At 63.9% G+C, this 26,938-nt stretch overlaps 5 protein-coding genes and 3 non-coding genes across 12 annotated transcripts; 6 read left to right on the forward strand and 2 right to left on the reverse strand.

Annotated features, from left to right (window-relative positions):
* The first annotated feature begins 448 nt into the window (after positions 1 to 448).
* On the forward strand, positions 449 to 1,511 carry LOC142600808 (uncharacterized). Of its 4 annotated transcripts, none has more exons than XM_075747168.1 (4): positions 449 to 804; positions 920 to 1,030; positions 1,118 to 1,201; positions 1,330 to 1,511. In XM_075747168.1, exons 1-4 carry the CDS (start codon positions 658 to 660, stop codon positions 1,504 to 1,506), a joined length of 519 nt encoding a protein of 172 aa, XP_075603283.1. In that variant the 5' UTR covers positions 449 to 657; the 3' UTR covers positions 1,507 to 1,511. The 4 variants fall into 4 exon arrangements, with proteins under 4 accessions (XP_075603283.1, XP_075603284.1, XP_075603281.1 ...); XM_075747169.1 differs by having other exon boundaries at positions 1,333 to 1,511; XM_075747166.1 differs by having other exon boundaries at positions 920 to 1,201.
* Positions 1,512 to 1,999: 488 nt separating this feature from the next.
* Positions 2,000 to 3,220, forward strand: LOC142600809 (cathelicidin-2-like). The gene is made up of 4 exons (XM_075747170.1): positions 2,000 to 2,178; positions 2,303 to 2,410; positions 2,505 to 2,588; positions 3,074 to 3,220. Exons 1-4 carry the CDS (start codon positions 2,005 to 2,007, stop codon positions 3,182 to 3,184), a joined length of 477 nt encoding a protein of 158 aa, XP_075603285.1. The 5' UTR covers positions 2,000 to 2,004; the 3' UTR covers positions 3,185 to 3,220.
* A 1,015-nt stretch (positions 3,221 to 4,235) lies between these two features.
* Positions 4,236 to 5,244, reverse strand: LOC142600810 (cathelicidin-3-like). Of its 2 annotated transcripts, XM_075747172.1 has the most exons (4): positions 5,067 to 5,244; positions 4,740 to 4,847; positions 4,533 to 4,616; positions 4,236 to 4,400 (listed from the first exon to the last, which is right to left on the reverse strand). In XM_075747172.1, exons 1-4 carry the CDS (start codon positions 5,238 to 5,240, stop codon positions 4,305 to 4,307), a joined length of 462 nt encoding a protein of 153 aa, XP_075603287.1. In that variant the 5' UTR covers positions 5,241 to 5,244; the 3' UTR covers positions 4,236 to 4,304. The 2 variants fall into 2 exon arrangements, with proteins under 2 accessions (XP_075603287.1, XP_075603286.1); XM_075747171.1 differs by having other exon boundaries at positions 4,533 to 4,847.
* Positions 5,245 to 5,576: 332 nt separating this feature from the next.
* Positions 5,577 to 8,542, reverse strand: LOC142600644 (cathelicidin-B1-like). The gene is made up of 4 exons (XM_075746897.1): positions 6,408 to 8,542; positions 6,150 to 6,254; positions 5,932 to 6,015; positions 5,577 to 5,780 (listed from the first exon to the last, which is right to left on the reverse strand). Exons 1-4 carry the CDS (start codon positions 6,657 to 6,659, stop codon positions 5,652 to 5,654), a joined length of 570 nt encoding a protein of 189 aa, XP_075603012.1. The 5' UTR covers positions 6,660 to 8,542; the 3' UTR covers positions 5,577 to 5,651.
* A 1,907-nt stretch (positions 8,543 to 10,449) lies between these two features.
* TBRG4 (transforming growth factor beta regulator 4) lies at positions 10,450 to 25,469 on the forward strand. Its single transcript, XM_075746896.1, has 11 exons — positions 10,450 to 10,534; positions 11,289 to 11,787; positions 14,499 to 14,816; positions 15,546 to 15,717; positions 16,959 to 17,116; positions 17,642 to 17,752; positions 19,220 to 19,364; positions 21,952 to 22,194; positions 22,925 to 23,036; positions 23,697 to 23,811; positions 25,298 to 25,469. Exons 2-11 carry the CDS (start codon positions 11,362 to 11,364, stop codon positions 25,397 to 25,399), a joined length of 1,902 nt encoding a protein of 633 aa, XP_075603011.1. The 5' UTR covers positions 10,450 to 10,534; positions 11,289 to 11,361; the 3' UTR covers positions 25,400 to 25,469.
* Positions 21,563 to 21,679, forward strand: LOC142600852 (small nucleolar RNA SNORA5). The gene has a single exon (XR_012834376.1). It is a non-coding gene; the product is annotated as a small nucleolar RNA SNORA5 (small nucleolar RNA).
* On the forward strand, positions 22,543 to 22,685 carry LOC142600851 (small nucleolar RNA SNORA5). The gene has a single exon (XR_012834375.1). It is a non-coding gene; the product is annotated as a small nucleolar RNA SNORA5 (small nucleolar RNA).
* Positions 25,071 to 25,207, forward strand: LOC142600850 (small nucleolar RNA SNORA5). The gene has a single exon (XR_012834374.1). It is a non-coding gene; the product is annotated as a small nucleolar RNA SNORA5 (small nucleolar RNA).
* Positions 25,470 to 26,938: the final 1,469 nt, after the last annotated feature.

A 26,938-nucleotide genomic window follows, 5' to 3' on the forward strand; every position in this document is an offset into this window, starting at 1 on the left:
GGGCTTTTTCTGCGCTGCTTCTCCCCCGGGCACACACCCCGACCCGTGCCCCCACCCCAAAAGGGCACTTTTACTGTCCCTGAACCCTTTTTATATTAAAACCCAAGAGAAATTCATCCCCTGGCCGGCTGGTGGGGCATCTTTGGGCGAGGTGGGGAGGGTTTCCAGGCGTGATGGCGTGATCTCCATCTGGGGACAGGGCGTTTAGACGAGTCTGAGCTCTGAGCAGAGCAAGAGGGATTAAAAAAAAAAAAACCCCAAAAAATGTAAAGAAAGAGGGAGGAGGGGAGGGGGCTCCTGGTTTTCCCTTCCGCAGGAGCCTGGAGGATGCTCTGGCTCCGGGCTTGGGATGAGCGGGATGTCGAGCGTGGCCGGATGGATTCCGGGAACATGGGTTGTACCACCCTGCCCTGAAATTGGGAGCGAACGAAGGGAAGGGGCCGCGGAGGGGGATCGGCCCAGCCGAGTCTCCGGCACGGCTGCATCCCCGCCAGGTCCATCTCCGCCACGGCACCGCGCCAAGGAAAACACCGGCAACCCGATCCTTCCCGCGCGGCGGCGGGGGCCCGGTGTTTATCCTGGAGGGGAAGCCGGCCGAGCCAGGGGGCCCCGAGCCGCCGGCCGATTCCCTCGTCCTCCCGCTCTCCCCTCGGCCGCATGGCGCTGGTGCTGGGAGCCGTGCTGCTGGCGGCGGGCACCGCGGTCCCGCCGGGGTTGCCGACTCCCTGCGACCTGGCTCGTTCGGTGCTGGAGACCCACGGGCAGGAGCTGCGGCTGCTCAAGCTGCTGGGAGTCGCCAGGACGGTAGGAGCAGGGCGGGCGATGCCGCGGGTGCGGCTGGGTGCCCCCCGGCTTGGGCACCCATCCCGGCGAGGGACCCCTTTCCCCGACGGCTCCGGCCTTTTATTTTTCCCGGCAGACCTTCGACTGGGGCACCCATTTCAGCATCAACTTCACCGCCCGGCAGCCCGCCTGCCCCAAAAACCTCCCCGACCGCCGCGGTGCCGGTTGCCGAGCCCGGCCGGGCAGGGTAAGTGTGGGACCGCGTCCCCCCCGAGACGCGGAGGGGGGCAGAAAGTCGCGTCCCCGAGGTGCTGAGCGTCGCTGCGTCCCCCAGGTACAGCGGTGCGCGGCCCAGGTCTCCGTCTTCGCCTTCCTGCCCGACGTGCCGCTGTCGATGGTGGAGTGCGGCCAGGAGCCGGTGAGGGCTCCGGGTGCCCCCGTCCTCGGGGGGGGCTGACGGCGGTGGGGACGTCTGTGTGTCCCCCCACGCTTTGGGGACGATTTTTTGGCTGCAGGGTGACGCCCATCCTTATTTCTCCCCCCCAGCAGCCCGGCAGCGGCACCCAGCCCCGCTCCCCCGGCACCCCGCGAGCCTTCGGCACCTGCCCGGGTCACCCGTCGTCATCATCGTCCTCGCGGCCGCCCCCGCGTCCTCGGCCCCCCGCCGGCCTGTCCCTGCTGGGGACATCCCGCGGCCCCCCGTCCCCAGCAAAGCCGGAATAAAGATATTTCGGGGTCGTACGTGTGCGTGTGTGGGGGTGACAGGGCTTGGGGGGGTGGGAGGGGGGCACCCCCCAGCTTTGGGCAACAGGGATGGGGCAAGCCCGGGCTTGCGCAAGCCTGGGGGGCACCCACCCGATGCGGGAAACGCTCCGGTGTCACCCCGGCCCTGTGTGTCCCTGCACCCCCCCCCCGGGAAGCGGGGACGGTCCCCGAGGGCTCCCGGTCCCACAAACTGCCCCCCCCCGGTGCCCCCCAGGGCTGGGGACACCCCAGGAGCGAGGCCGCGGCCCCAGGGGGAACCAGGGTGCCACCGTCCGCGCTGGGGACGTGCTCAGGACCCCCCCCAGCCCCTGCGTGTGTGTCCCCCCCCCCCAAAACCGTCACTCTGTGGGCTGGGGCCAGGCGTTTCCGGAGGGGGGGAGCTGAACCCCGCGGCGGGTTCCCCAACCTCCCGGGAGGGGATAAAAGGGGCTGCGGGGGGTGACGGTGGGGACAAGGATGCCGAGCTCCTGGGCGCTGGTGCTGGCGGTGCTGGGGGGGGCCTGCGCCCTCCCCGCCCCGGCCCCCCTCGCCTACACCCAGGCGCTGGCTCAGGCCGTCGACTCCTACAACCAGCGCCCCGAGGTGCAGAACGTCTTCAGGCTGCTCAGCGCCGACCCCGAGCCCACCCCGGTGAGTGTGTGTGTGTGTGTCCCCCGACTCGGGACCCCCCACCCACCCACTCGGGACCCCGCCACCGCCACCCACTCGTGACACCCCCCCCACCACCACCACCACCCCACCCGTGCCCCCGCAGGGCGTCGAGCTGAGCACGCTGCGGGGACTCAACTTCAGCATGATGGAGACGGAGTGCACCCCCAGCGCCCGCGTGAACCCCGACGACTGCGAGTTCAAGGAGAACGGGGTGAGGATGAGGATGGAGGCGGGGGGGGGACGGACACGACACACAGTGGGTGTCCTCAGCCGGGGTGACGCTGGGTGTCGTGTCCCCCCCCCAGGTCATCAAGGAGTGCTCGGGGCCCGTGCAGTTCGTGCAGACCTCCCCCGAGATCGACCTGCGCTGCACCGACGCCTCCTCCGACGTGAGTATGGGGGGGGCAGCACCCACCCCCGGCACCCATGGGTGGGGTGTTGGGTGTCGGTGTCCTCCCTCGTCCCTGCACCTTGGGGGTCTGCTGTCCCCAAAAGGGAACACCCCGACGTCTGCGTCCCACCACCACGGCTCCAGCCCGCAGGTGGTGGAGGGTGGGATGGGGGGGTCCTGGGGCACCCGCTGGGTGCTGGGTGCAAGGTCCTGGGTGTGGGGTGCTGGGTGCAGGGACACAGGTGAGGTCCTGGGTGCTGGGTGCTGGTGGGAGGGGGGGTCCCAGGTGTGGGGTCCCCAGGTGGGGTTCAGGTGTGGGGTCCTGTATGTGGGTTCTGGGTGCTGGGTCCTGGATGGGGTCCTGGGTGCAGGGTGCTGGGTCCTACAGGAATCCTGGGTGTGGGGTCCCGGTTGTGGGGTCGCGGGTGCAGGTTTCCCAAGCAGCCCCCCCCCACCCCGGTGACCCCCTTGTCCCTCCGGCAGCCGGTTCTCGTGCAGCGCGGCCGGTTCGGGCGCTTCCTCAGCAGGATCCGGCGCATTCGGCCCAGGATCAACTTCAGCATCCACGCGCGGGGCTCCATCCGCCTGGGCTGAGCCAATAAAGGGGCCCTTGGCGGCCGCTGTGCCTGAGCCGGGCTCCTCGCTGCCTCCCGGGGTGCGGGGGGGAAACTGAGGCACGGGGGGGGGGGGAACTGAGGTGCACGGGGGGAAACTGAGGCACATGGGGAGGGAAACTGAGGTACGGGGGAAACTGAGGCACACGAGGAAACAGGCACACGGAGGGGGCAACAGGCACACGGTGGGGGGGAACTGAGACATGAGGGGGGGAACTGAAGCACATGAGGGGGGAAACTGAGGCACACGGGGCCGGGGCACGGGCAGGAGCCGGGCGGGCTCCTCTCCCCACGTCGGTCGCCACCCCCATGTGCAGCCCCCTCGGGGATGGAGGGTTCGGCCCCAGGGGGGGGACGTGGGGTCAGCACTGGGGACGGGGCCCAGCTTCGCTCCAGGGAGCCCCCCGGGAATCCGCCCCCCCCCTTCCCAAAAGAAGCGAGTCACATCCCACCCCCCCATCGTCCCCACGGTGTCATCGTCCCAATGGCACTTTGTCCCCCCAAAACCAGTGGTCATGGGGAGGGGATGGACATACACCAGGGCCGTGGGCCCCCCAGGGAGCTGCAAGAGAAGGGACGGGGACAGGAGGGTCCCCAGGGGCCCCCCAAGACACAGCCCTGCCCGGGGGGGGGGGTCTGGCCACTCAGCCGTGCAACCGGGGCTGTCACTGGCGGGTTGGGATGGGGACACTGGGACACGGGAACGGGGTGCACGGGGACCCCCGCGACCCGAGAGCGGCCACCCCGGAGTTGTGCTGCAGCCCCAGCGCCGGTGGCCCCGTGGGACTCTGGGGGTGTCCATCCCCTCCTGTCCCCTGCTGTCCCCTGCAACGGGCCAACGATGCCATGGGCTTGTGCCCCACACGTGCCCCCCCGTGGGGAACTCGTGGCAGGATGAGGCCCCGGGGAGCTGGTGGTCCCCAACCTGGAGCGGGGGGGCTGACCTCCATCAGCATCACCCCCCCATCCCGCCCCCCCTCCCCGTGTCCCCGGGTCCCCCACAGGGTGACAGCGGCAGGAAAAGGCACAGCGGGGCTGGGAAGCAGCTTTATTTGGGGAGGGGGGGTCCCTGAAATGGCGGCCCCTCGAGGCGGGGGGTCTCATTTCCCCTTGATGGCTTTGAAGAGGTTGATGCCAGCGGCCACCGCGTTGATGGCCACCTTCACCAGTGGCCAGAAGCGCTTGACACGGACGGGCTGCGGGAAGAGGAGGCGTCACGGGGGGGGGGGACGACACAACGGGGACCCCCCCCGATCCCCCCCTCAAGGTCCTGGGGTTGCACCCCACAGCTTGTGTGTGTCCCCGCGCCCAGGACCCCCAAAACTCACGTCCGTGGTGGAGTCGACGCAGGTGACGTCGAGCACGGGACGGCTGCCAGGCTGGGGCGCGGGCGCAGAGCAGTCCTTGATGAGCTGCGGACAGGGGGGGTGCTGAGCGGGGACACACGGGGGGGGGACTGTCCCCAGGCTGGGGACCCCACGGGAGGCGCGGGACACCCCCCCACCCCGCCATGAGCCCCCCCCCTCAGCTCTCACCCCGTCCTCCTTGAACTCGCAGGTGTCGGGGCGGGTGCCCGAGCGCGCCGGGCATCGTGTCTCCATGACGGTGAAGTTGAGGTGCTGCAGGGAGCTGAGCTGGATGTCCTGCGGGGACGGGGACAGGGTGGTGGCACCCACCAGGCAGAGCTGGCACCCATCGCCGGGTACCCAGAGCCAGCGGGGTGGGCGGGGGGGGGGGGGGGGAAGCATCCCCTTGCATCCCATCCCGCACCCCTAAACCCCCCCCATAGGTCCTGGCGTTCCCGTGATGTCCCCACGGGGACCCGGAGGGACCCGGCGATGTCCCCTGGCGCTGGCACTCACCGGGGTGGGCTCGGGGTCGGCGCTGAGCAGCCTGAAGACGTTCTGCACCTCGGGGCGCTGGTTGTAGGAGTCGACGGCCTGAGCCAGCGCCTGGGTGTAGGCGAGGGGGGCCGGGGCGGGGAGGGCGCAGGCCCCCCCCAGCACCGCCAGCACCAGCGCCCAGGAGCTCGGCATCCTTGTCCCCACCGTCACCCCCCGCGGCCCCTTTTATCCCCTCCCGGGAGGTTGGGGAACCCGCCGCGGGGTTCGGCTCCCCCCCTCCGGAAACGCCTGGCCCCAGCCCACAGAGTGACGGTTGGTTTTGGGGGGGACACACGCAGGGGCTGGGGGGGTCCTGAGCACGTCCCCAGCGCGGGCGGTGGCACCCTGGTTCCCCCTGAGGACGCAGCCTCGTTCCCCAGGGTGTCCCCAGCAGTTTGTGGGACCGGGAGCCCTTGGGGACCGTCCCCGCTTCCCGGGGGGGGGGGGTGCAGGGACACACAGGGCCGGGGTGACACCGGAGCGTTGCAGAGATGTTTATTGCAAGCAGAGCCTGGGGGGGGGGTGTGTGCGGAGTTGGGGACACACACACACGGTGTCACCCGCTCAGGGTTTGGGTTTTTTGAGGTTGAGCTTGTCGCGGATCCAGATCTTCCCGCACTGGAAGAAACCCCTGAAATGCCCCTTGATCCTGGCGAAAAAGCCGGTGAGCCAGGGCGTCCCGACGCGGCTGAGCTGGGAGGAGAAAGAACGGCGTCAGACCTCGCGGAGATCGGGGAGGGGTGGGGTGGGGGAAGTTCTGGGAGACCCACTGGGGACGTGCCCCAAGGCGGGAGGGGAAGGGGTGGCGACGGTGGGGACGGTGCCATTTCGGGCACCTTCTTACCGTGGCGGGCACCTTCTCGCAGGAGAGCTCCACCGTGGGCTGCTGCTGCTCGAGGAAGACGGAGCCTCGGCACAAAATCACCGCCTGCGGGGAAGCAGAGGGGCACGCGGGGAAGACGAGGCCAAGAGGAGCCCGAACCTCCCACCCCCACCCCACCCCCCGTGCCTCAGTTTCCCCGTCGGCCGCTCCCCAGCTCCTCGTTGGGGACGAAGCCTCACCCTGAGCCAGCGGATCCTGCAGGCGGCGGTGGCCGATCCCGGGGCCCGGCACAAGGTCTCCTCGACGGTGAAGCTCAGCTCCTGCCGCTGTCGCAGGTCCTCGGCCTGGGAGAGGGGAGAAGATCTGCCAGGGACCCAACGGCATCGCCGTCCCCGCCGCCCAGCCCCACAACGGGCCAGGCTCAGCCCTGAGAAGGGCCGGATCCTGCACCTCCCGGGCGCGGTGCATCTCCCGGAACGGAGGAGCTCAGCACTCACCCAACCGGGCCGGGGCTGAGCCTCCCGGAGCCGCAGGACGTACGGACTGACGGCCCTCGCGTTGAGCAGCTCCACGGCCGCCGAGACGACGTCCCCGTAGCTCACGGCCCAGAGCCCCGGCGTGGAGGGTGAGACGGATCCCGCCAGCCCCGGTGTGGATCCATCCGGCCCCGGCGTGGTGGCTCCGGTCAGCCCCAGCAGCAGCAGCAGCAGCAGCGGCGGCAGCACCGGCACCGCTCGGCACGGCCTCATCCTGCCTCCTGCCTCCCGCCGTGCCCGGCAGCCCCTTTTACGAGAGCCGTCCTGCTGCCGGCGGGGCGTGCCCACGGGTGGGCGCTTCCCCCTGTGCCCCTGGGAAATTTCCACTGGGCCGAATCCAGCCAGGAGATGAGTCCCATCATCCCTGTTTGGTCTCCGGGCCACCGCAGCGGCTGTCCCAGCCCCAGTGGCTTCTGGGGCTCAGCAGAAGGGAGGCCGCGCGGTTTGGGGACCACCCCCCCCACCGCAGGTGTCCCCACGGGAAGGCACCACGAGCCACCGTGCCGCAGCAAGGCACGCCCCAAGGTGACCACCGAAGAGCCGACTCGGGTTTGATGGGGACGTAGGGTGACACCACGTTGGGTTTCTCACCCGCCGTTCTCTCACAGGGCTGGATGAAGACGACGCCCAGCCCCACGGCTGGGGCTTTCCAGCCCCCCGGGGTGTTTTATGGCTGGGCGGAGCGGTGAAGACATCTGTCCTTCACGGCAAACAAGGTGGGTTTGACCAAACATCAGCTTTGGGGGCGGTCACCCTCTCTGAGGCCAAGCAGGAACCTCCAGGAGGACGTCAAGGAACCCTGCCCAGAAGATGACCCTCTGTTCAACCTCGGTCTGCACCGCCACGCGCAGCGAGGGGAAGCCCAAAACCACCCAGCAGGTTCCGAGGTGGGTGGAGGCCATCGAGTACGTTCTCCCAGCAGCTTGTGAATCAAGCAGGGACAAGCGTGCCTGGGTCAGAGCTGGTGGGTGGCACCTGGGAAGTCCCCAGGGTTGGACCCGTAGGACAGCTCAGGTTGGTCCTGGAAAGATCCAGGTTCAAACTTCGTGGAGAAGGGACCCTTGGTGGGATTATCTCACTCCCCACCCAGGTTCATCTTGAGAACCTCCAGCACTGGGGACTCCACCGGGTCCCCAGAGAGGTTCTTCAAGTGAACAACCGGTCCTAAGTGGAAATGAAACCTCTCCCAGTGCAACTTGTATCCATTGCCCCTTGTCTTCTCCACGTGGCTCCCTGAAAGCCTCCACCCTTTGAGTACTGGACTACTGTAATGAGGTCCCCCCAAAACCTTCTCCTCTCCAGGGAGAAGACACAACTGCTTCAGTCTTTCCTCCTAGGGAAGGTTCTCCAGCCCTTTGACCATCATCCCGGCCCTCCTTGGAACCCTCTCCAGTCTGTCCACATCCTTCTTGACTTGTGGGGACCAGAACTGGCCACACCACTCCAAGGGTGGCCTGCAGGACGGCTTCCTGAGGAGCCAACGAGGAGAGGTGCTCCGACGGACCTGCAGCTTACAAACAAGGATGAGCTGGTTGGAGATGAGAAGGTCGGGGCAGCCTTGGCTGCAGTGACCACGGGATGGTGGAGCTCAAGATCCTGACAGGAGGGAACTGGGCAGAAAGCAGGATCAACCACCCTGGACACTTCAAGAGAGAAGAATTTGGCCTCTTTGGGAACCTGCTTGGAAGAACGCCATGGGATACAGCCCTGGAGAGAAGTGGGGTCCAGGAGAACTCATTGATTTCCAAGGATCATCTTCTCCGAGTCAAACACCGGGCTGTCCTGACAGGCAGGAAAAGAAGGGAGGTGGCCGGAGGTCTGCACGGACAAGCAAGGAGCTCAAGAGGGACATGTACAAGAGGTGGAAGCCGGGATAGGTGATATGGAAGGAAGATGCAGATGCTGCCAGAGGCACAGCGCTGGGTTTGGGGAAGCCAAAGCCCACCAGGAATTGTACCCAACAAGAGGATGGTCAGGAACCATCAGCAGAGACTGAAGATGGGCTCAACGGCCAGGCCCAGAGAAGGTCCAGATGGAGGCTGGTCGCTGGTGGTGTTCCCCAGAGGTCCACACTGGGGCCAGAACCGTTTCACATCTTCATGTGAAAGGGTGTACGGTCAGCAGGTTTGTAGATGACACCGAACTGGGAGGAGCCACTGATGCACCAGAATGTCGTGCTGCCATCCAGATGGACCTCAGCAGGCTGGAGAGATGGGCCAGCAGGAACCTCGTGGGGTTCAACAACGAGAAGAGCCACATCCTGCACCAGGGGAGGAACAACCTCCGTCACCAGGACATGCTGCGGGACACCCAGCAGCTCGTCAGAGAAGGCCTGGGAGGTCTTGGTGGACACCACAGTGACCGTAGGCCAATACAGGAACCAGTTGATCAGAGGAGTTGTGGGGTCTCTGTTCTTGGAGATATCCAAACTCAACTGGAGAAGGCCCCGGGCAACCTGCTCCGGCCAAGCTGGCTCTTGGCAGGGTCCCTGCCAGCCCAGCCCAGCCCTTCCACGCTTCCTCAAGACAAGCTTTTGGGGCAGGCAAATTCCCTCAAAACCCTTCAATTCTTCTAAATTCTTTCCAAATTCTTCAATCCCTTCCAAATTCCTTCCAATTTCTTCAATCCCAAATTCTTTAATTCTTCCAAATTCCTACCAAACTCCTTCCAAGTTCTTCAGTTACACAGAAAAATGGATTTGGGCGGAACACGCGGTGCTGGCGGTCCTTGCCAGGACTCCTGCCCCTCTGCGGCACACCACCAAGGTGAGCGAAGTTGTCCGCCTTTTCTCAGAGTCAAAATCCTTCCGGCTCCCACAAAGGAACATCCAGCCGAGCAGCAACCGTGTCCCACCGGGAGAGAGCGCCCAGTACGAGAGGCTGGGTCCCCCGGGAAGGTGCACCAGGCCTCCAGAGGAAATTTTCACTCTATTTTTCCTGCAGCTCACACTTTGGATTTAACAGCAACCAATCCCGGTACCAAGACCTCTACATTTTATTTTTTTTTGTTCTGTGTAAACCCCCAGCAGGCTCGCCCCTTGCAAAACAGCCATGAAATCCTGCAAGGCCATTTTTGGAACAAAAAGGGAAAATTTTCTAAGTTTTAGTCAGGGTAACCCTGCGCTCACACAGCCGCAGGTATTGCTTCACAGGCTGACTCCCCACCACCGACTGGGGGGTGGGTGGTGAACAACACCCCCAAAATCAAACAGCGAGGCCTGAGCCACGAGAAACACCCCGCTCGTAAATCAGAATCTCTCGCTTTATTTGACCACCGGAAGATTGAGCCGCCCCTCCTCATTCCTGGCAGCCCACGTATTTATTTGGCTTTTATTCCTTCCCACGCCCGGGCCCTGATCTGTTTGGACACTCAGATACAGCAGGAGAGAAAACACAGCGGGTGGGGGAGGCAGAACCTGGCTAACCTTACCGGTGACAACCGCAGCAGCTAAAACAAGGGCACGGCCGGTGCAGCAGCCCCGGAGAGGGCCGGGCCGGGCCGGGCCGGGCCGGGGGAATCCTCCCCCCACCCCGAGAAGCCGGGTAGCCGAAGGAGCCACCCGCGGGGAGGCTTTACGGGGGCTGGGGAAGGCGCTGAGGAAGGAGGAGAGCCGGGGGGGGCCGGCAGCGGGGCAGCACGGGGACTCAGCCCCGCAGGCCGGCGGCCCCACCGGCCCCTCCCGCTCGCAGCCCCGCAGCGGCCCGGCCTCACACACACACCCCCTCACCCCCCCGTACTCCCACAGCGGGGTCGGCCCCGCTGCCCCATAAAATGGCGGCCTGGCGGGCAAGGCCCGACCCAGCCTGAACCGCGGCCTCGAGTAGCGCCGCCCGCCGCGCTCCGGGCCCGGCCGGGCCGCCCGGGCTGATGGCGACCGCGCTGCCCTCACCGCCCGCCAGCAACGGCCGCGCACCGGAAGTACAACCGCCTAAGCCAATAGGCGATCGCCGCGGCTCGGTGACGTAATAAACCGCGCCGGCGCGCTGCCAATAGAGAACCGCCGCGGCGTGATGATGCTATAGAAGTGCGCCGGTGTGCGTGAGGGGAGCGCCTTCCTGCTGGCCCGGTGTGCGGCTGGGGCGGCTGAGGTCAGGCCCGGGGCGGGCGGGAAGGCGGAACCGGGGCCGGGCCGGGGGACGGGAGAGCCGGGCCGGGGGGAACCGGGGCCGGGACGGGGGGCGGGAGAGCCGGGCCGGGGGGAACCGGGGCCGGGACGGGGGGCGGGAGAGCCGGGCCGGGGGGAACCGGGGCCGGGGGGGGGGGCCCGGAGCGGGGAGAGCCGGGCCCGGGGGGGTTCTCTGAAGGGAATAGCTCGGAGAACAGGGGCCAGGCTCGGGGCGCTCTGAGGGGAAATGTCCCGGGGAAGCGTGGGCCGCGCCCGGGGAGGGTCTGAGGGGAATAGCCCCGGGGGCGGGACAGGCCCGGGGGCTGGGAGGGGAAGGAGGGAGCCCAGGGAGGATGGCCGGGGGGGGGGGAAAGCTGGGAGCAGCTGGGCAAACGGGACTGTGTCCTGGAGGTGTGGGATGGGGGGGGCTGGGGGGGCTGCAGACCCGCTGCCAGGCACTCTGGAGCGGCCGTGTGCTGCCTTGGAAAGCCGTGCTGGCGTTTGGCGGCTCCTGAGGGGACTGGAGGCGGGTTAGCCCCGGCACGGAAACACATTTGTGGCCTCCGCCACGGTTGCGTTTTGCCGATCGGTCGTCAGAAAGCTTTTGTTGCCTCTTCACATCCAATATCGCTGGTTGAAAACTTCCTTTCCTCGCAACCCTTACCAGAAGTCAGCTGCTTCCTCCTTTTTATCTCCAAAATCCACCCATTCCTAAAGGATTTCTTTTCCTTTCGTAGCGTTCCCGAAATGCAGCGCTGACCTCCAGCCGATTACCGCCCCCAGCCTTCCTCCGCGCCCTCGCCTTCCACCATGGCAGCCCGCTTGGTGCGACACTGCTGCTGGCGGCACTTCGGTGCCTTCGTCTCTGCTCCCTCGGCAGTCCCGGCTTCTCTGCTGGTGCCGGTTGGGAAGGTGGCGATGGCGAGAGCTCTGCCTCAAGCGCCTTTCGCTTCGTTTCACGCTTCGAGCCCTTCCAGCTGGGCGGATAGATTCTCCGTCAAAGAGCAGGTGGAGGACAGCAGAAATCCAGAGCACAGAGTGATCGGGGAACTGATTGAAACAGCCGCGAGTCCTCAGGAACTCTTCCAGTTGACTGAACTCCATGCTCTTAATAGCAATCAAGCCTCGCTGATAATTACTCAACTTTCCCGGCTCGCAGCAGAAAAAAACCTGGAAACGGAGAGTATTCTGCGAGATGAACGTTTCCAACAGCTCATCGGCATCACGGATTCCCAGGTAAGTTCCCTCCTCGCCACAGAAGTGTTTTGGGGTAAGAGTACGAGGTGAAAAGCGGCCGGCGCTCCTGGGATTGAACCGGCGCGGCCAGCTGGAGTGAGCTGCTTGTTCAGGATTTTCCTTTGCCTTTCCAAGTGAAAAATGAAGTTGAGAGGACCAGGAGGTGAAATTATCAGCTCTAGGCAGGATACACGATTATTTCTATCGAAAAGCGCTGCTTTTTGGACCAGAGACAAAGTGTAGCAGAGAGATCGTCCTCGTTAAACGCTGCCTTGCTCCTGTCCCCGTGAATTTTTAACTTTCTCGGTAAGATAAAGCTGCACTTGTGCCAGTTAGTGGCAAAGACGCGTCAGAGCCAGACAGCCGGACGGTGGCGAAGCCCCTGGGTGAGATGGGACATCTGAAGAGAACCAGCGCACCGTGCCCGGTACGTCGTACGGTCAAACCTCGGCAGCGCCAGCTGACTGCTACGGAAGTACCCGCAGCTCGTGGGCTCCACGTTGTGGGATCACAGGATGGTTTGGGTGGGCAGGGACGTCCCAGCCCACCCAGTGCCACCCCTGCCATGGGCAGGGACACCCTCCACTAGCCCAGCTTGCCCAAAGCCCCATCCAACCTGGCCTTGACCACTGCCAGGGAGCCAGGGGCAGCCCCAGCTTCTCGGGGCAACCTCTGCCAGGGCCTCAGCACCCTCCCAGGGAAGGATTGCTGCCTCCCATCCCATCTAACCTTGATGAAGTTCCTGGCAGGGCTCAAGCGTTCCGCAGACGCTTCATATTTCTCCTGATCCGTAATCTCTGCTCCCTAAAACCTGTCTAAGGATAGCAGCGAGTTGGGATTTGTCCTGAGGTTGCCCGGTTAGCTCCGTTGAGCTGAAATGTTTCCATGACACTGTATTCTGAGTGAAAGTACCGCTCCTGCTGATCTACGTGGTCCTGTGTCGCTGTCAGCACGGGTCAAAGGGGTGCCCGTGTCCCTGGGGACCCCTCGGTGGGGAAGGGACACCCCAGAGCTGGTAAAGCCAAGCTGTCGCGCTGCATGTGCGACATCAGAAGCGAGACGGTGCGACCAAAGTGTAGGAAACTGCCAAGAGGGATGTGGCTAGGGATTTTGAGATGTAAAGCAAGCAAACTCGCTGCAAACACAATTACCCTTCTCCAACGAGGTGTCATTGCAGCCGCAGTCACAGATAACTGAATGGAAGAGGTCGGTGCGTAGATGCAAAGACGCTCTGATGCAAAGAAACTGAAATGAATTGTTTGCAATGTCCTTGTGTTGACGAGCCAGAGATTTTTGAACAGTAGCTGAGGCGTGGGCCGGGGCAGCTGTGAGGGAAAGGGCTCTTGACAGGCTGTGAGGTGAGTTTTGTCCGCGCGAGTGGGTGAAAAAGGCGAGGGACCAGCCGGGGGGGCGATCTGGTTCTTCTTGTGACTTTCTGAGTAACCCAGGGCAAGTCATGAGCTCTGCTCGCTTTCTCAGCTGCGCCCCGGGCTGTGATTTTTCAGATTTTAGGAGAACCGTGCCCGAGCAGCACTTTAGGAATTTGCCGTGCCGGTGGAAGTGCTGGAGTTTGGACGGGCCAGAGAGTTAAAGGTTTTGTTTGCCCAAACCCGCAGGGTCCCTCCTGCCTGAAATTCGATGTCTCGTGACGTTCCTTCACTTGCCTCCTGCACGCTCGCTCTGAGAAGCAGCTCCTGGTTTCTAAAATCATTTTGTACCGTTGGGCTGTTGTCACGCAGGCGCTGTGCTCTGTACCGGGGCGGCCGGTGCCGTGATGCTTTTCGAAGGGCCCGTCAGAACCGAGGTTGTGCTAAAGATCGGGTTTGGTTTTATAGAAATCAGGAGTGTTTTCAGACTGGAATTGCACAGCAGCAGCAGAGCAGAGCTGGGGAAGCTTGGGCTGGAAATAAAGTGGTGCCGGGTGTTCCCTGACGGACACTGAAGGAGACGGAAGCTGGAAGAGCAATCGCTGGTCGAAAACCATGAGCTCCGCCTTGCGTCGGGGCTGCTGGTGGGAAAGCAGCCGGCGGTGGCCAGGCAGAGAAGCTCAGTGGGGAAAGCGGGACTGGGCGAGTCCTGGTGCTCCCAGCAGCCGGTGGGATTCGTTCCCAGCCTCCTTTCGGAGACATTGGAGAGAAATCGGAGCTTTTAGGATAAGTTTTATGTGACCTGAGGTGCTGAGGCGAGTCGGAGTCCCGTGGTGTTCCCCCTTGAGACCCTCAAATTTCTGCTCCCGAATTATCGGTCTTTCCCACCGCACTTTGTTCTACCAGCCACACCGCAAGGAAGCTGGTGGCAAATCTGTGGAACCTCCTTCTCTGGGGCAGAGAGAGTTCCCCGCCGGTGTGGCAGCTCTGTAAGCGACGCGCCGTTCCCTCTCGAGGCTCAGGGGTGCCGCTGCGATGGGGTGCGTGGCTTCGGTTTGTGGTACGGGCGTCGAGGTTCCCCTTCATCAGGGTGCTGGGTTGCTCCGGTCTGGAGCCTGCGGAGTCAGATACACCTGGGAGGAGGAGCGGGGCGTCTCGCGTTGTGGTGGGGGACAGCTGGATGTCCTCGGGCCTTGGGGAGGACTCTCTTGCCTCCCCCTCAACGCTGTGCAGGTCTTTCTGTGTAGAGACAGAGCATTGCCTGGTGTTTGGGCTGACTGGCAACCGAATATTTAGGTGCTGTCGCCCATCAACACCTTTCCTGTATTTCTCTCTGCCGCCCAGATTTCTCAGGTGTGGAATAACACCTTGGTGAACCTCCTGAAGAGCCTCTACTCCCTGGGGATGGACGGCAACAGGAGGGAGATGCAGTCGGTGGAGCAGGAGGTGCTGTGGCGGCTGCGGCGCCTCACCTTCAGGCAGCTCGCCTCCCTGGCAGAGTTCTTGGCAATCAAGCAGGGGAAGGAGAGCAAGCTGCTGTACGAAGTCATCAAGAAGTTGGAGCTGCGTTGGACAGAGCTCGAGGGCACCCGAACCGTGGTGGCGCTGATGGGCAAGGTCGGGCACGTCTCCCCGGCTCTGATGGACCGGCTGGAGGACAAGGTAAGGGCTCGGGTCCTCCCCTCTCTCCCTTCCCGTCAGACAGGCCACCTCCTCTATGGGAACGCTAATTCCACACACGCTGCTCCAGAGCACTCACCAGCCCCTTCCGGTCCGTACTGGTGCGCGTGGGTGACTCGCACTGGTCTGCGGTGGTGCAGGGTGAGCTGGGCTGAAGCGTTTTCCTTTGCAGCTGCAGCAGGGTAGCAGAGAGCAGGCTCGAATTCCCTTAGCTCAGCTGGTAAGCGGCAACCTGCAGACCCAGCATAACGCAGCTGCCAAAAACATCGTCCTTGGCTCCTCTGTACGAGCCAGGCTCGCGAGGGGAGCTGGAACAGGCAGCGTCCGTGCTGTCCTTGCCTTCTGGCTGCCTCTGGGTGCCCGTTACCTTCCTCCAGTGCTCAGTGGGTCCCTGTTTCTGCCGCTCACAGGAGCAGGGAAATGTCCTTCGGGTCTGAGCCGCTGCAGGAGCCCTGACTGCATCAAATTCCATCCTCGTCCAGCCTGGGCTGGGGACTGGCCAAACGGCCGCAGTTTGAGCCCCGCTGTCCCTCTCCCTCGCTCCCAGCCGCTCAGCCTCGCTGCACCCTAAACGCTCGCCGGTTCTGGTCCCCATCGCCCTGGGAGGGGCTCAGCCGGTAGCGATGGCGCATCCCGCTCCATACAAAGGCTGTATCTGCACCTCGCTTTGTGCTTGCCCTTTACATCCCTGCTCTAAACGTTTCTTGGCAGGCTCTGGAACTTGCTGAACTGTTCAACCCCGATGACATCCGGAAAATAACGCTGGCTCTAGCCTACCAGAACCGGCGCTGCGTGCCCCTGCTCCGAGCCTTGTCCTACCATCTGATCCAGAAACACGCTGAGCTCAGCCTCAACGTCCTCCTGGACCTGATTTTTGCCTATGGTAAGCGGCTCGGTTGGATTGGGACCTGTTGGGTGTTACGTGCGGTAGAGTCCAGCTAATTTTGAGCACTCGAGTGGGGATTTGATTGCTACCATGGCGTTGAGGCCAGATGAAGCTGAAAGGCTGGTGGGGTACGTTAGGCTGGATGTAGCGTTCTGGCCGGCGCAGCCGGATTGTTTCCAGCTCCGAGCACAGGCCGAGCGAGCCCAGGTATGCCGTTTTCCTTCCAATGCACGGGAAGAAGGGAACGCGTGATGAGAGAGCGCTTCGGAAGGGTGGTTGGGGTGCCAGGGAGCCCCTCTGCCCTGCACCGTGGGCAACTTAGCCAGGATCCCCCCCCCCCCGCCCCAAATCCTTTCTTGCCTCCTCCCGTGGCCATGGATTTCTTGGGGAGCCACGGCCTTTGTTTCCTCGCTTGCAAAACGCAGCCCTCAAGAGTGAAACGTATCAGAAGGGCTGAGCAGCTCTTCTGAGAACCTCTGGGGCCAGGGTGGCCTTTGTAGGGCAGCTGGGCGGTACATACGGGCCTGGCTCACGCGCAGAGATCGGATCGGGTAATCCAGCAATCCCCCGGCCTTAAAACCTACAAAGCGGATAATTACGATTCCTGGACGTGGTTTGGGAGCGAGACTTGGCTCCAGCAGCGCCGTACCCGCTGCGGTGGGGACACCCTTAGCCGGGACGTTGTCACGCTGCGCTGATGTTTCTCTTCGATGCTTGTAGCTGCGTCAGGGTGCTTTGTACCTGCCGTTGCTGCTGCAGCCGGTCTCAGACCCTGCCTGTGCCCCTCACCTGGGGACTGTCCCCTCCTGGCTGGTCTGCGCTGACCCCGAGCACCTCCGGGGCTTGGTGCTGCAGGTTGCTGATCGTCACTCGCTTTTTCTTCGGGCTAGTGTGATGTTCCTGGTAGCCTTAACGAGTTCAGGGCTCTTCTGGCCAGGTCAGGATCCGTAGCTGGAGACGCTGGGGCTAAAACCTGCTCCCGGCACTGGGCGGAGGCTGGAGCCCTGGGTTGGGACCGGGATTGAGAGCCAGTGGGCGCAGCAGGACGTGGCAGAGACTTGGTCTGACCAAAAAAGGATGAGGCCAAGGCAACCAGGGGAGGCAATATCGCTCTCTGAGCTTCCTCTGGTCCCAGTGAACAGCTTCAGTCTTTCCCGTGTGCCGCCACAGCCCGGCCAGGCACGGCTCTCGTACCAGCTCCTTGTAAGTGGCTGCCGCTTTCTCTTTGCTCCTTTAAGGAAAACTGAATTTCCACCAGCCCCAGGTCTTCCAGAAGATAGCCACTGACCTGCACTCCCATGTTTCCACGATGACGCCCGTTGAGGTGACGCGCTGCATCAGGTCCTTCGCCCTCCTCAAGTGGCTCAGCCTGCCGCTGTTTGAGGCCATTGCGCAGGTGAGGAGGGGGTTTGGGCACCAGCACGACTGTGATCCACCCCAGTTCCCACGAGATGGGAGGAGTTTTTCCTCCAGGCCTCTCCAGAGATGCTCTCTGGGATGTCGTCATGGTTTTCCCTACCCAGCCGGCGGCTGTAATCGAGTCTGACGGGACTCACCACTGAAGTCAGCGCTGGGGAGCCGTGCTGAGCTGGGGCCAGTCTCAGCGCTGTCTGAGCCTCTGCTCCCGAGCGCCAGCGCTGCTCCTTTCCCCAGGAGCCTTCTCAGCTCTGCCCCAGTTTACGTGCCCGCGCTTTTGTATCTGTACCGGGCGAGAGGGAACGTTACAGAGCTCTGCTTCCGCTCGCAGCTCTCCCTTGTGCCAGGATAAAATCCCAGGGAAGCACTAAAAGACCTTTTCACTCCTGGTTTCCCATCTTGCTGTGGGGTTGGACATGTCCTTGGCCGATGTTTTCAATCTTTTCCTGTCTGTAGTCATTTGGGACAGACCTAAGCCTCTGGTTTTGCTCCCTGTATCTTCCAGTATGCCCTGGACAACACCAAGCAGCTGTCGGTCACCCATCTGTGCGGTATCATCCTGTCTTTTGCTCGCCTGAACTTCCAGCCCAGTGGAAGCGAGGACTTCTACAACATGGTAACCTTCCTCCTTTCCCCCTCTTCAGCAACTTTCCTCCCTCCCTAGTCAGGGGAAAGGCTGCAGGTCTCCTCCTAGCACATCCCCGTGTGAAAGCGCATGTCGGATGGCTCAAGCCAGCTTTAAACCGCGTGAGAAATGGGAAGGGGGAGCCCAGAGCTCAGGCCAGGCTGAAAAAACCCGCACTGCGCTCCCCTGGCTGCGTGCCGGGCGATAGCTGAACCAGTTAGTCCGTGACTGGCTCGAGTCCCTGCAGGCTCGTGTTTTTAGCAGACACAAGCAGCGTGTGGGTGTTGGCGTGCCCTCCTGACCTCCAGTTGTCTTATTTAACTCTTTACAGCGAGGCTGTAGGTCTTGACGGTTGCACGCCTGTTCCTGGCAGAGCTGTGCGGCTCTCTTAGCTGAGCCAAACCCTCGGTCTGGGAGCGCTGAGGCTGCTCCCCCGGCTCTGGGGAGCTGTCGAGAAGGATAGAGGCTGCCACAGGCTGATGTACTCCCCATTTTCCTGCCTGGGGGCGGGGGGGAAGGTTGCAGCATCCCGGGGCGAGGAGCCATGACCGGCTGGAAGGGCCGAGCGGAGGGGGAGCCTCCTGCGTGGTTTAGAGGAGGCTGGCAGGAGGTGAGCGTGGGGAAGGTGCCGTCCTTGGCGTCCTCCCGCCTTCCCCGGCTCATGGAGGCGGCCGGGTTGGTCTGAAGCAGAGGAGGAAGTCACCTTGACCTCCCTGGGGACGGATTTATGCTGATGATTTCCAGAGAGGAGCTGCGGTGTCGCTGAGTAAGCGGGCGTTTGCCAAGCACCCGGCAGAGGGAGTGTGGTCTTGTCCAGCCCCGCCTGCGACACGCAGCTGAGAAGGAAGAGGACCCTGCATCCCACCCAAGCCCTGGGACAGTGAGAAGGGCAAGGTGTGGAAGCAGCATCCAGGGCTCTGGACTCCCCCTGCCAGCATTAATCGTGGTCACCGTGAAAGGGGATTTTGTAGCAAATGCAAAAGGACTCTGTTTTGAGGCATTGCAGAAAAGTTCTCTGGGGTGCAGAGCTCCAGGCACTTGCTGTGATTCCTGGACAGATATCCTGACGCCACCGACGCGGTCTCAGACCCCTCCAGCTCTGTTTACGGCAGGTTTTAGTTGCAGATCCCGAAGAGGTTATCGCCTCCAGCCCTTCCTTTTTCAAACGCTGCCCTCGTGGCAGGGCTGGCTGCTGCGGTTTGCTGCTGGGCTTTCTGATGAGCCACCCCCCCCTGCAGCAACGCAGCATCCTGGGCCAGCAAACCACAGCTCACGAGCTGCAGGGCTGCGTTAGAGGGCTCTTAAAATCTCCCCTCTGCAAATAACCCCGGGGAGGAGACGATGCATATCAGGTGCACCGTAACACATCTGTCGAGCTGCCAGACCTGCGTGTTGGCTGCAAAATTGGGGCATCAGCAGCGCTGAGCTGATTTGAGCCGTTGGTTTCCCTCTCTGCAGGTCCACGAGGTGCTCCAGGGCCAGCTGGACAGCCTGGAGCCTCACCTGCTGATGGACCTGGTGTGGTCGCTCTGCGTGCTGCAGCAGGCCAAGGCTCCCTACCTCCAGCGAGTGCTGGCACCCGATTTCTATGCTTGGCTCCGAGGTGAGGTGGGCTCTCTGCCAGTGGGATGGGGACTGAGAATCATAGAATTCTAGAATGGTTTGGGTTGGAAGGGACCTTACAGACCATCTAATCCCAGAGCTGGACACAGTACTGCTGGGGGGCTCACCAGGGCGGAATCTCCTCCCTCGACCTGTGATTTGCACGGTCCCACCTCTCCAGCCTGCCCAGGTCCCTCTGGACGGCATCCCTTCCCTCCAGCGTGTCGACCCACCACACAGCTTGGTGTCATCAGCAAACTTGCTGAGGGTGCACTCGATCCCGCTGTCCGTGTCACCGACAAAGATGTCAAACAGTGCTGGTTCCAACCCCTGAGGACACCACTCGTCACTGGTCTCCACTTGGACATCGAGCCGTTGACCACAACTCTTTGAGTGTGACCGACCAGCCAATTCCTTATCCACCGAGTGGTCCATCTGTCAGATCCAGGTCTCTCCAATTTGGAGACAAGGACGTTGTGTGGGACAGTGTCAAATGCTTTGCACAAGTCCAGGTAGATGACGTCAGTCGCTCTTCCCTTGTCCACCAACGCTGTAACCCCGTCACAAAAGGCCACCAGATGTGTCAGGCAAGATTTGCCCTTAGTGAAGCCGTGTTGGCTGTCACCAGTCACCTCCTCGTTTTCCCTGTCCCTGAGCACAGTTTCCAGGAGGATCTGCTCCATGATCTTGCCAGGCACAGAGGGGAGACTGAGCAGCCTGGAGTTCCCCTCATCTTCCTTGTTTCCCCTCCTCCTTAAACACAGGGGTTCTGTTTCCCCTTTTCCAGTCAGGGGGAACATCACCAGACTGCCACGACTCCTCCAATACGATGGATCGTTGCACAGCAACTTCATCCCCCAGGTCCCTCAGGGCCTGTGGATGCATCTCATCAGGTCCCATGGACTTGTGCACCTTCAGATTCCTTAGATGGTCTCAAACCTGATCTTCTCCTACAGCGGGTGGTTCTTCATTCTCCCAGCCCTGCCTTTGCCTTCTGCTGCTTGGCCGGTGCGGCTGGAGCACGTGTCGGTGAAGACTGGGGCAAAAAAGTCGTTGAGTACCTCAGCCTTCTCCGTAACCAGGTCTCCCGCTTCCTTCCAGAGGGGACCCACGTTTTCCCTGGTCTTCCTTTCATCCCTGCTGTACCTCTAGAAGCTTTTCTTGTTGCCCTTGGTGTCCCTGGCCAGATTTAATTCTATCAGGGCTTCAGCTTTCCTCACCTGATCCCTGGCTGCTTGGACGTTTCTCTGTATTGCCCCCAGGCCACCTGCCCTTCTTCCACCCTCCGTAGGCTTCTGTTTTGGGTTTGAGTTTGCCCGGGAGCTCCTTGTTCATCCATGCAGGCCTCCTGCCTTCCCCTTTGTTGGGATGCATCTCTCCTGAGCTTGGAGGAGGTGACCCTTGGACACCACCCAGCTGTCTTGGGCCCCTCTTCCCCCCAGGGCTTTGTCCCCTGGTAGCTACCAGGCAGGTCCCTGGAGAGGCCCGAGTCTGCTCTCCTGAAGCCCAGGGCAGTGAGCTTGCTGTGCGCCCCCCTCGCTGCCCTGAGGATCTTGAACTCCACCATTCCGTGGTCACTGCGGCCGAGGCTGCCCTTGAGCTTCACACTCTCCACCAGCCCCTCCTTGTTGGGGAGAACAAGGTCCGGCACGGCACCTCTCCTCGTTGGCTCCTCCATCGCTCGGAGAAGGGAGTTACCATCCGCGCGTTCCAGGACCCTCCTGGATTGCTCGTGCCCTGCTGTGCTGCCCCTCCAAAAGACATCGGGGTGGTTGAGGTCCCCCATGAGGACGTGAGGCTGCTCCTACCTGTCATCCTCTTGGTCTTCCCGGTTGGGTGGCCTGTAGCAGACCCCCGCTATGGTGTCCCCTCTCCCTTTCATCCTGACCCGTAAGCTCTTCCTGGCTCCTCACCCACCCCGCTCGTGCCTTCCCTACGCTCTCTTCTCCTGCCTTCTTCCTCGGGTCCTGCCCGCTGTTCTGCCTGCCCAGCCCGAGGCCGCGTGCGTCGTACGGCTGGAGCGGTGCCTGCGGGGTTGAACCACGGCAGGGTGACGCGTTGCCCCCAACGTTATCGTGGAAATCGCGTGGCCCGAGGCGCAACTTGCTGCTCTGCTCCGGCGCTGCCCTCGTGCTTCCCCCCCTGAGAAGAGACGGGAAGGTTTGGTATTTCCTAACAAAATGGGAGCTGCTGGGGAGGCGCAGCCCCGTCACGTTCAGTCCCTGCCTCCTCCATGGCGGGGAGCGGCCAGCCGGCTGCCGCAGCAACGTCTGTGGTCTGTGAGACCCCGGGGATAAAATCCCACCACGGACATCGGGCTCGGACGGAGCTGTCCCCGCCGAATGAGGGCCCTGTTTGGCTCAGCGAGCTCGCGGTGGCTTCCTGCAAGCGCCCGGCAGCTGGAGCAAGGCCGGGAACCCCGGCGCTTGGCCATTGGCAATCTGTGTCTCGCCGTCAGCAGGCAGGGACCCATTGCGGGGGGATCGGAACCAGGAATCCCAATCGGACGGGCTGGATGAAGAACCAAACCCCGCTGTGGGCCGGGGCTTTGGGCGACGTCTCCAGCTCCGCTTCTCTCCTCCCGCCAGATGATCAGTCCCTCAAGACCCAGAACTTACGGCTGAAGCTCATCCACATCAACGCCGCTGCCAAGCTGGAAAGCCCTGACTACCAGGGGCCGTTCCTGCCGGCGGAGATGCTGAGCGCCGCGGAGCCGGCGGGGGAGAAGGTCACCCTGCTGCAGAGCAGCCTGCGGGAGGCGTTGGCGGGGATCCTGGGCAGCCGCGACAACGGGCGCTTCGACGTCCGCACCATCTACGGCTGGCAGATCGGTGAGTGCGTCCTCTCCCCGGGGGAGCAGCGGGACCTCATCGGGCTCTGCCCGGTGGAATTGAACTTGAAGGCTCGGGTACGGCTGCCAGGGTTTACTCCCCTTCGTTCTTCAGCCTCAAGCCCCTCTGCTTCCTCATCGCAGCTGCCCTGTCTTGTTCCCACCTCCTCCCACACCTTGTCTCTCGAGGCAGAGCAGAAACCGCAGCCCGGGGCACGGTTCTGGGTAGGAGATGCGGGAGGAAAATCGTTTCTCCTGCAGCCGAGCAGCACCGAGGCCAGCGAGAGGCTTCTGGCTCTACCCTCCCTTCCCCGGCCGCGCCGCCGGCTCCCCGAGCTCCCTGGCCTCCTGCAGCCCCGTCAAATTCGGTCCCTGCCTCCTCCGTGGTGGGGACCGGCCAACCGGCTGCCACAGCAACTTCTGTAGTCCACGAGCTCCCCCCCGTCCCCTTCCCGTGGGACGCTGGGGGATAAAATCACACCACGGACACGTCTTCCGTCCGAGGAGGTGCTCGGGAAGGAGACCCCACCCTTCGGCGGCGCGAGGAGGGTGCTGTACCCCATCCGTGTGCGCAGAGCTGCTCCGCGGCTCCGGCGAGGTCGGGTTTTTTGGGCAGGGAGCGGCGGGACCTTGCGCGCTCTGCGTCACCAGCCTCGGGGGGGGGGGGGGACCGCTGTGAGCAGCATCCGGGTGGGTCTCAGGAGTCCTTGTGTTCCCTCCTCTCCGTGCAGATGCTGAGATGGTGGTGAACAGTGAAAATAAACCTCTTCCCTTGAAGGACTTTGCTGCTCCCCATCTGCTCCATTCGGAAGGGACAAAGCCGCTGCCGCCGGGTGCCAGGAGGTGGGTCTGGGCTCGGCTGTGCCCCACCGCCCGGGCAGGAGCTCGCGGGGAGAGAGAGGAAGGGGAAGGCTCTGCCTTGGCGGCGCTGAGGATCTGCGGGCTCCGCACCTCCCAGTCACCGTGGCCGATGGCTCCTGGCTGCCAGCGCAGGAGGGGTGGGCACAGGGCAGAAATTGGGGTCACCCGCGGGGTTGAGGCTTTGCAGTCGGGGCCCGCTCTGGCCAGCCGCTGGCAGAGGCACAGCAGGGGAGGGGGCCGGGCGCCGGTCGTGGCAATGGGTTTGGGTTTTTGTTTTTTCTTTCTCCAAAGAGAGCCTCTGCCTGCTCTGTCTGCCACGGAGCCCGGCTGTCTGCAGGGCCCTGGGGACTGAGCTGCCTGGAAAAAAGGCAGCGTCGCCCCGCTCAGCTTGCTGCCAGGCCTGGGCTTGCGGATAAATGGTGCTTGAGCCGCTGTCCCGGTGCTTCTCTGAGGGCTCAGAGGCAGGATAACAGTTCCAGCGGGATAAATCTGCCCCGCTGGCACAGGGCACTCGGCAGAGCTGGAGCAGGCTCTTCTGCCGCGGCTCCCTTCGGGATCTGGGCGCCGCTGCCGGCTCTGCGCGGGCTGCGCGTGCTCAGCCTCGCATCTCACGGCCTCCCCTTCCCCCCGTGCATCTCCCAGGGTCGCCTTCCTCCGGTGGGAGTTCCCCAACTTTAGCAACAGAGGCAAGGACCTGCTGGGCCGTTACGCCATGGCCCAGCGCCACATCCAGGCCGCCGGCTTCCTCGTGGTGGACGTGAGTAGCTGCAGGGAAGAGAAGGGTCTCTAATTCCACAGAGAGAGAGGAGCAGCCACCTTCTTGGGGGGGTTACCGACTTCCTTCTTGCTCCCCTCACCTTCTTCCTGATGGCTCTGGGTCCCGCAGAGCCCCGGCTCAGCCCCGAGCTCTCCTTCCTCGCCAGCACCGGGATTAGCCGCCGTGATCCCCTCCCGCGGGGCTCGGTAATCGAGGAGGACGGCAGACAAGGTCTTAAGGCGCTGATCCCCTGCTCCGGAGCGCTGTGCTCCACCGGGGTCATGCATTATTTAGCTTCCCGGAGGTAATTATAGCTCTCCTGGCAGGCAGCGAGCCTTGCCGTCCTGCAGAGCCCCGGGGCCAGCCCCGTCCCGCCTGAGCTGCGTACCGGCAGCGTGGAGGGGCCACGTGTCACCCCAGAGCAACGTCATTGTCACGCCGTGGTGGTCTCCCTGGCCCGTTCCCCCTCTTCCCTGATGTTCCGCGCTTCCCCAGCGTCCTCCCCTCGGCTCGCTGCGCCCGCTGCCGCGCTTTGAGGCTGATGCGAAGCGAGGTTTGAGGTTCACCGGCACCGTTTTTCCCAGCCGCTTGCGTAATTCCCCCTCCCGCAGCCCCCGCGCTGGCTGGCTGTGAGGGGGGAGACAGGAGGAGGAGGATGGAAGCGCCGCTTCCCCCAGCTTCAGCCTCGCTAAATATAGAGGCGGGGTGGGTGGTGGGATCCCCCCCAGACAAGGCTGCTCTGTCACCGAGGAACGGCGCCTCGGCTCCAGCGTTCCAACGCAGCTGGAGCTGTCGGCCGCCGGTCAGAAAAGCAAACGCTGAGCTCCTCACCCTCTTCCCCGGCCCGCGTACCCTCCTCCTGCCTGCAGCCTCCCTCCTAATAAACATTTCGTCTGCCTTTGGCCGGGCTGGGGCTGCGGGGGAGAGGCAGGGGAGGAGGATGGGCCGGGCCGGCGGCAGCACCAGGAAGCCCTGCACGTCCTCTGCATCTCGCATGAAAAATTCAGCGGGTTTTGGCGCTCGCCGAGGTCCCGGAGCCTCTCACGGTGGAAACGCTGTACCCGGGGGGGAGGGTGCGAGCGGCCCCCCCCCCAATGCAGCTCCTGCTGCTTCGTGCCGGCCCGGCTCCTCCCAGAAGCCCGTTGTTCGGTGCTGGTGACGAAGGCTCGTTTGGGGACAGTCCCGGATTGTCCGCGTTTCGGTTCCCCCCTGCCCCGGGTGCCAGATGCCGCTGTCGGGCGGGAGGGGAGGGTGCTCCCCGCAGCCTCGTCAAATTCGGTGCCCGCCTCTGCCGTGGTGGGGACCGGCCCAAGGGCTGCCACAGCAACGTCTGTGCTCCACGGGCCCCGTGTCCCTGGCGTGGGACATCGGGGATCAAAATGGGTTACGGACACTTCCCCGGGGGGGCTGAGCACGGCGCTGTGCTGCGCAGCTCTGGGCTCTGACGGCGTCTCCTCTCCCTCCACACCCCCCCGTCCTGCTGCAGGTTCCCCACTACGAGTTCCTGGACCTGAAGCTGGAGCGGCAGCGCGCAGCCTACCTCAGGGACAAGCTCAACAAGGCCATGGCCAAGGAGATGGCGAGCTAACCGCGCCGCGGCTCCGGCAGCGCCCGTCTGTGTTAGAAACGTGTTTGAATAAACCCACCGCCGTACAGTGTCGTGGCACGGGGGCGGGGGAACGCGTGGTGTCTGTGCCGCGTGGCGTCCGTGCTGCGTGTCGCACGCGTTTGCTTCTCCCTGGGGCGGGAGACGGCTCCGTGCCGGTGCTCGGCGGGACGCCCTTCGTCACGGCGCCGGCTCGGCTCCTGGAGGAAGCCGCCTTGAGCCGGGGTTTAGGATTAAGAGCCGTCCTGGCTTTTCTTATTCCGGGCTTTGTCCCTGGGCGGCTGCACAGTGTGAGGGGAGGGAGGACGGGCAGAGCTGGTTCCTGGGCTGTGCCCCTTCTGCTGGAGCAGCGGGACCCCCGCAGCGGGCGCAGCAGACCCCCAGGACGTGGGGGGCTCTTCCCCGTCCTATCCCCTGCACCCCGACACGCGCGTGCGGCGTCCCCCGTGTCTCACAGGGCACGTGTGCCAGGGCTGGGGGGGGGCACAAGGTGTGTCAGGAAAACCCTCCGTGCCGTGACGCACCAGAGCTGGCTGCCGGGAAGGGCTTTGGGGACGGATTAGCGGCCATCTGGCCACCGGGACGCTGCTGGTCCTTGCCACGTCCCTCTCAGCCCTGCTGGGGTGGGGGGAACCAGGCTGGGCCCCCTCCCCAGCCGGGGCCGCGGCCCTTCTCCCGCTGCTCTGCCACCCCACGGGCCGGGGGACACCGTGCCGGGAGGAGGCCGCGGCGATGCCGGGGTGCTGGAAGCAGCCGGGAGCTGCTGAGTCACGGCTCGGGGCTGCTCCTGGCACCGGCGTCGCCGGCATCGACGCCAACCTCGCTCCGTGCCCGGGGTGGCAGCCAGCGCCCCGCCATGCCGGTGCCAGCCTCATGCTGTGCCCCGTGGGAGGCACCAGCACCCCTCCGTGCCCCCTGCCTGCCCTCGGGCCGTGCCTCAGTTTCCCCCCCCCCGGCACCCTTTGAGGGGGGCTGCCCCTTCCCGTGGGGCAGGGCGGTTCCCGGGGGGGCTGGCAGTGGGGTGACGCTGGGACGGGGGGGCTGGGGGTGCCTCATCCCTCCCGGGGGGGCTCCTTCCCCCTTCCCAAGGAGTCGTCCATCCATCCGTCCGTCCATCCAGGGTCGCCCCGGAGGGGGGTACCCCCCGACCCCCGTTACCACAGAACCGTCCCCATCCTCCTCACCATCGCCATGGAGACGAGAGGAGGAGAAGGGCCGTTCCCATGGAGACCGCGCAGGCACCGATCCTGCCTCCCCGGCGGTACCCGGGCGCGGGGCGATGCCCCGGGTACACGCGGGGTGGGGACACCGGGGTCCCCCCGTACGTTCGGCATCGCCGCCTGCACGCTGCTGCTTTTGGGGGGGGGGGGGGGGGGGGGGGGCTCTGCTCCTCTGCTCCCCCCCCCAGCAGCCGCACCCACGACACCGCTGGATGCTCAGCCCTCCCCCCTTTTTTTTTTTGGGGGGGGGGGGGGGGGAGGCAAAAATGCCATCCCCATCACTCCTCTCATCAACCCCAGC

This window comes from Balearica regulorum, chromosome 2 (assembly GCF_011004875.1).
Source record: "Balearica regulorum gibbericeps isolate bBalReg1 chromosome 2, bBalReg1.pri, whole genome shotgun sequence".
Classification (NCBI taxonomy): Eukaryota; Metazoa; Chordata; class Aves; order Gruiformes; family Gruidae; genus Balearica; species Balearica regulorum.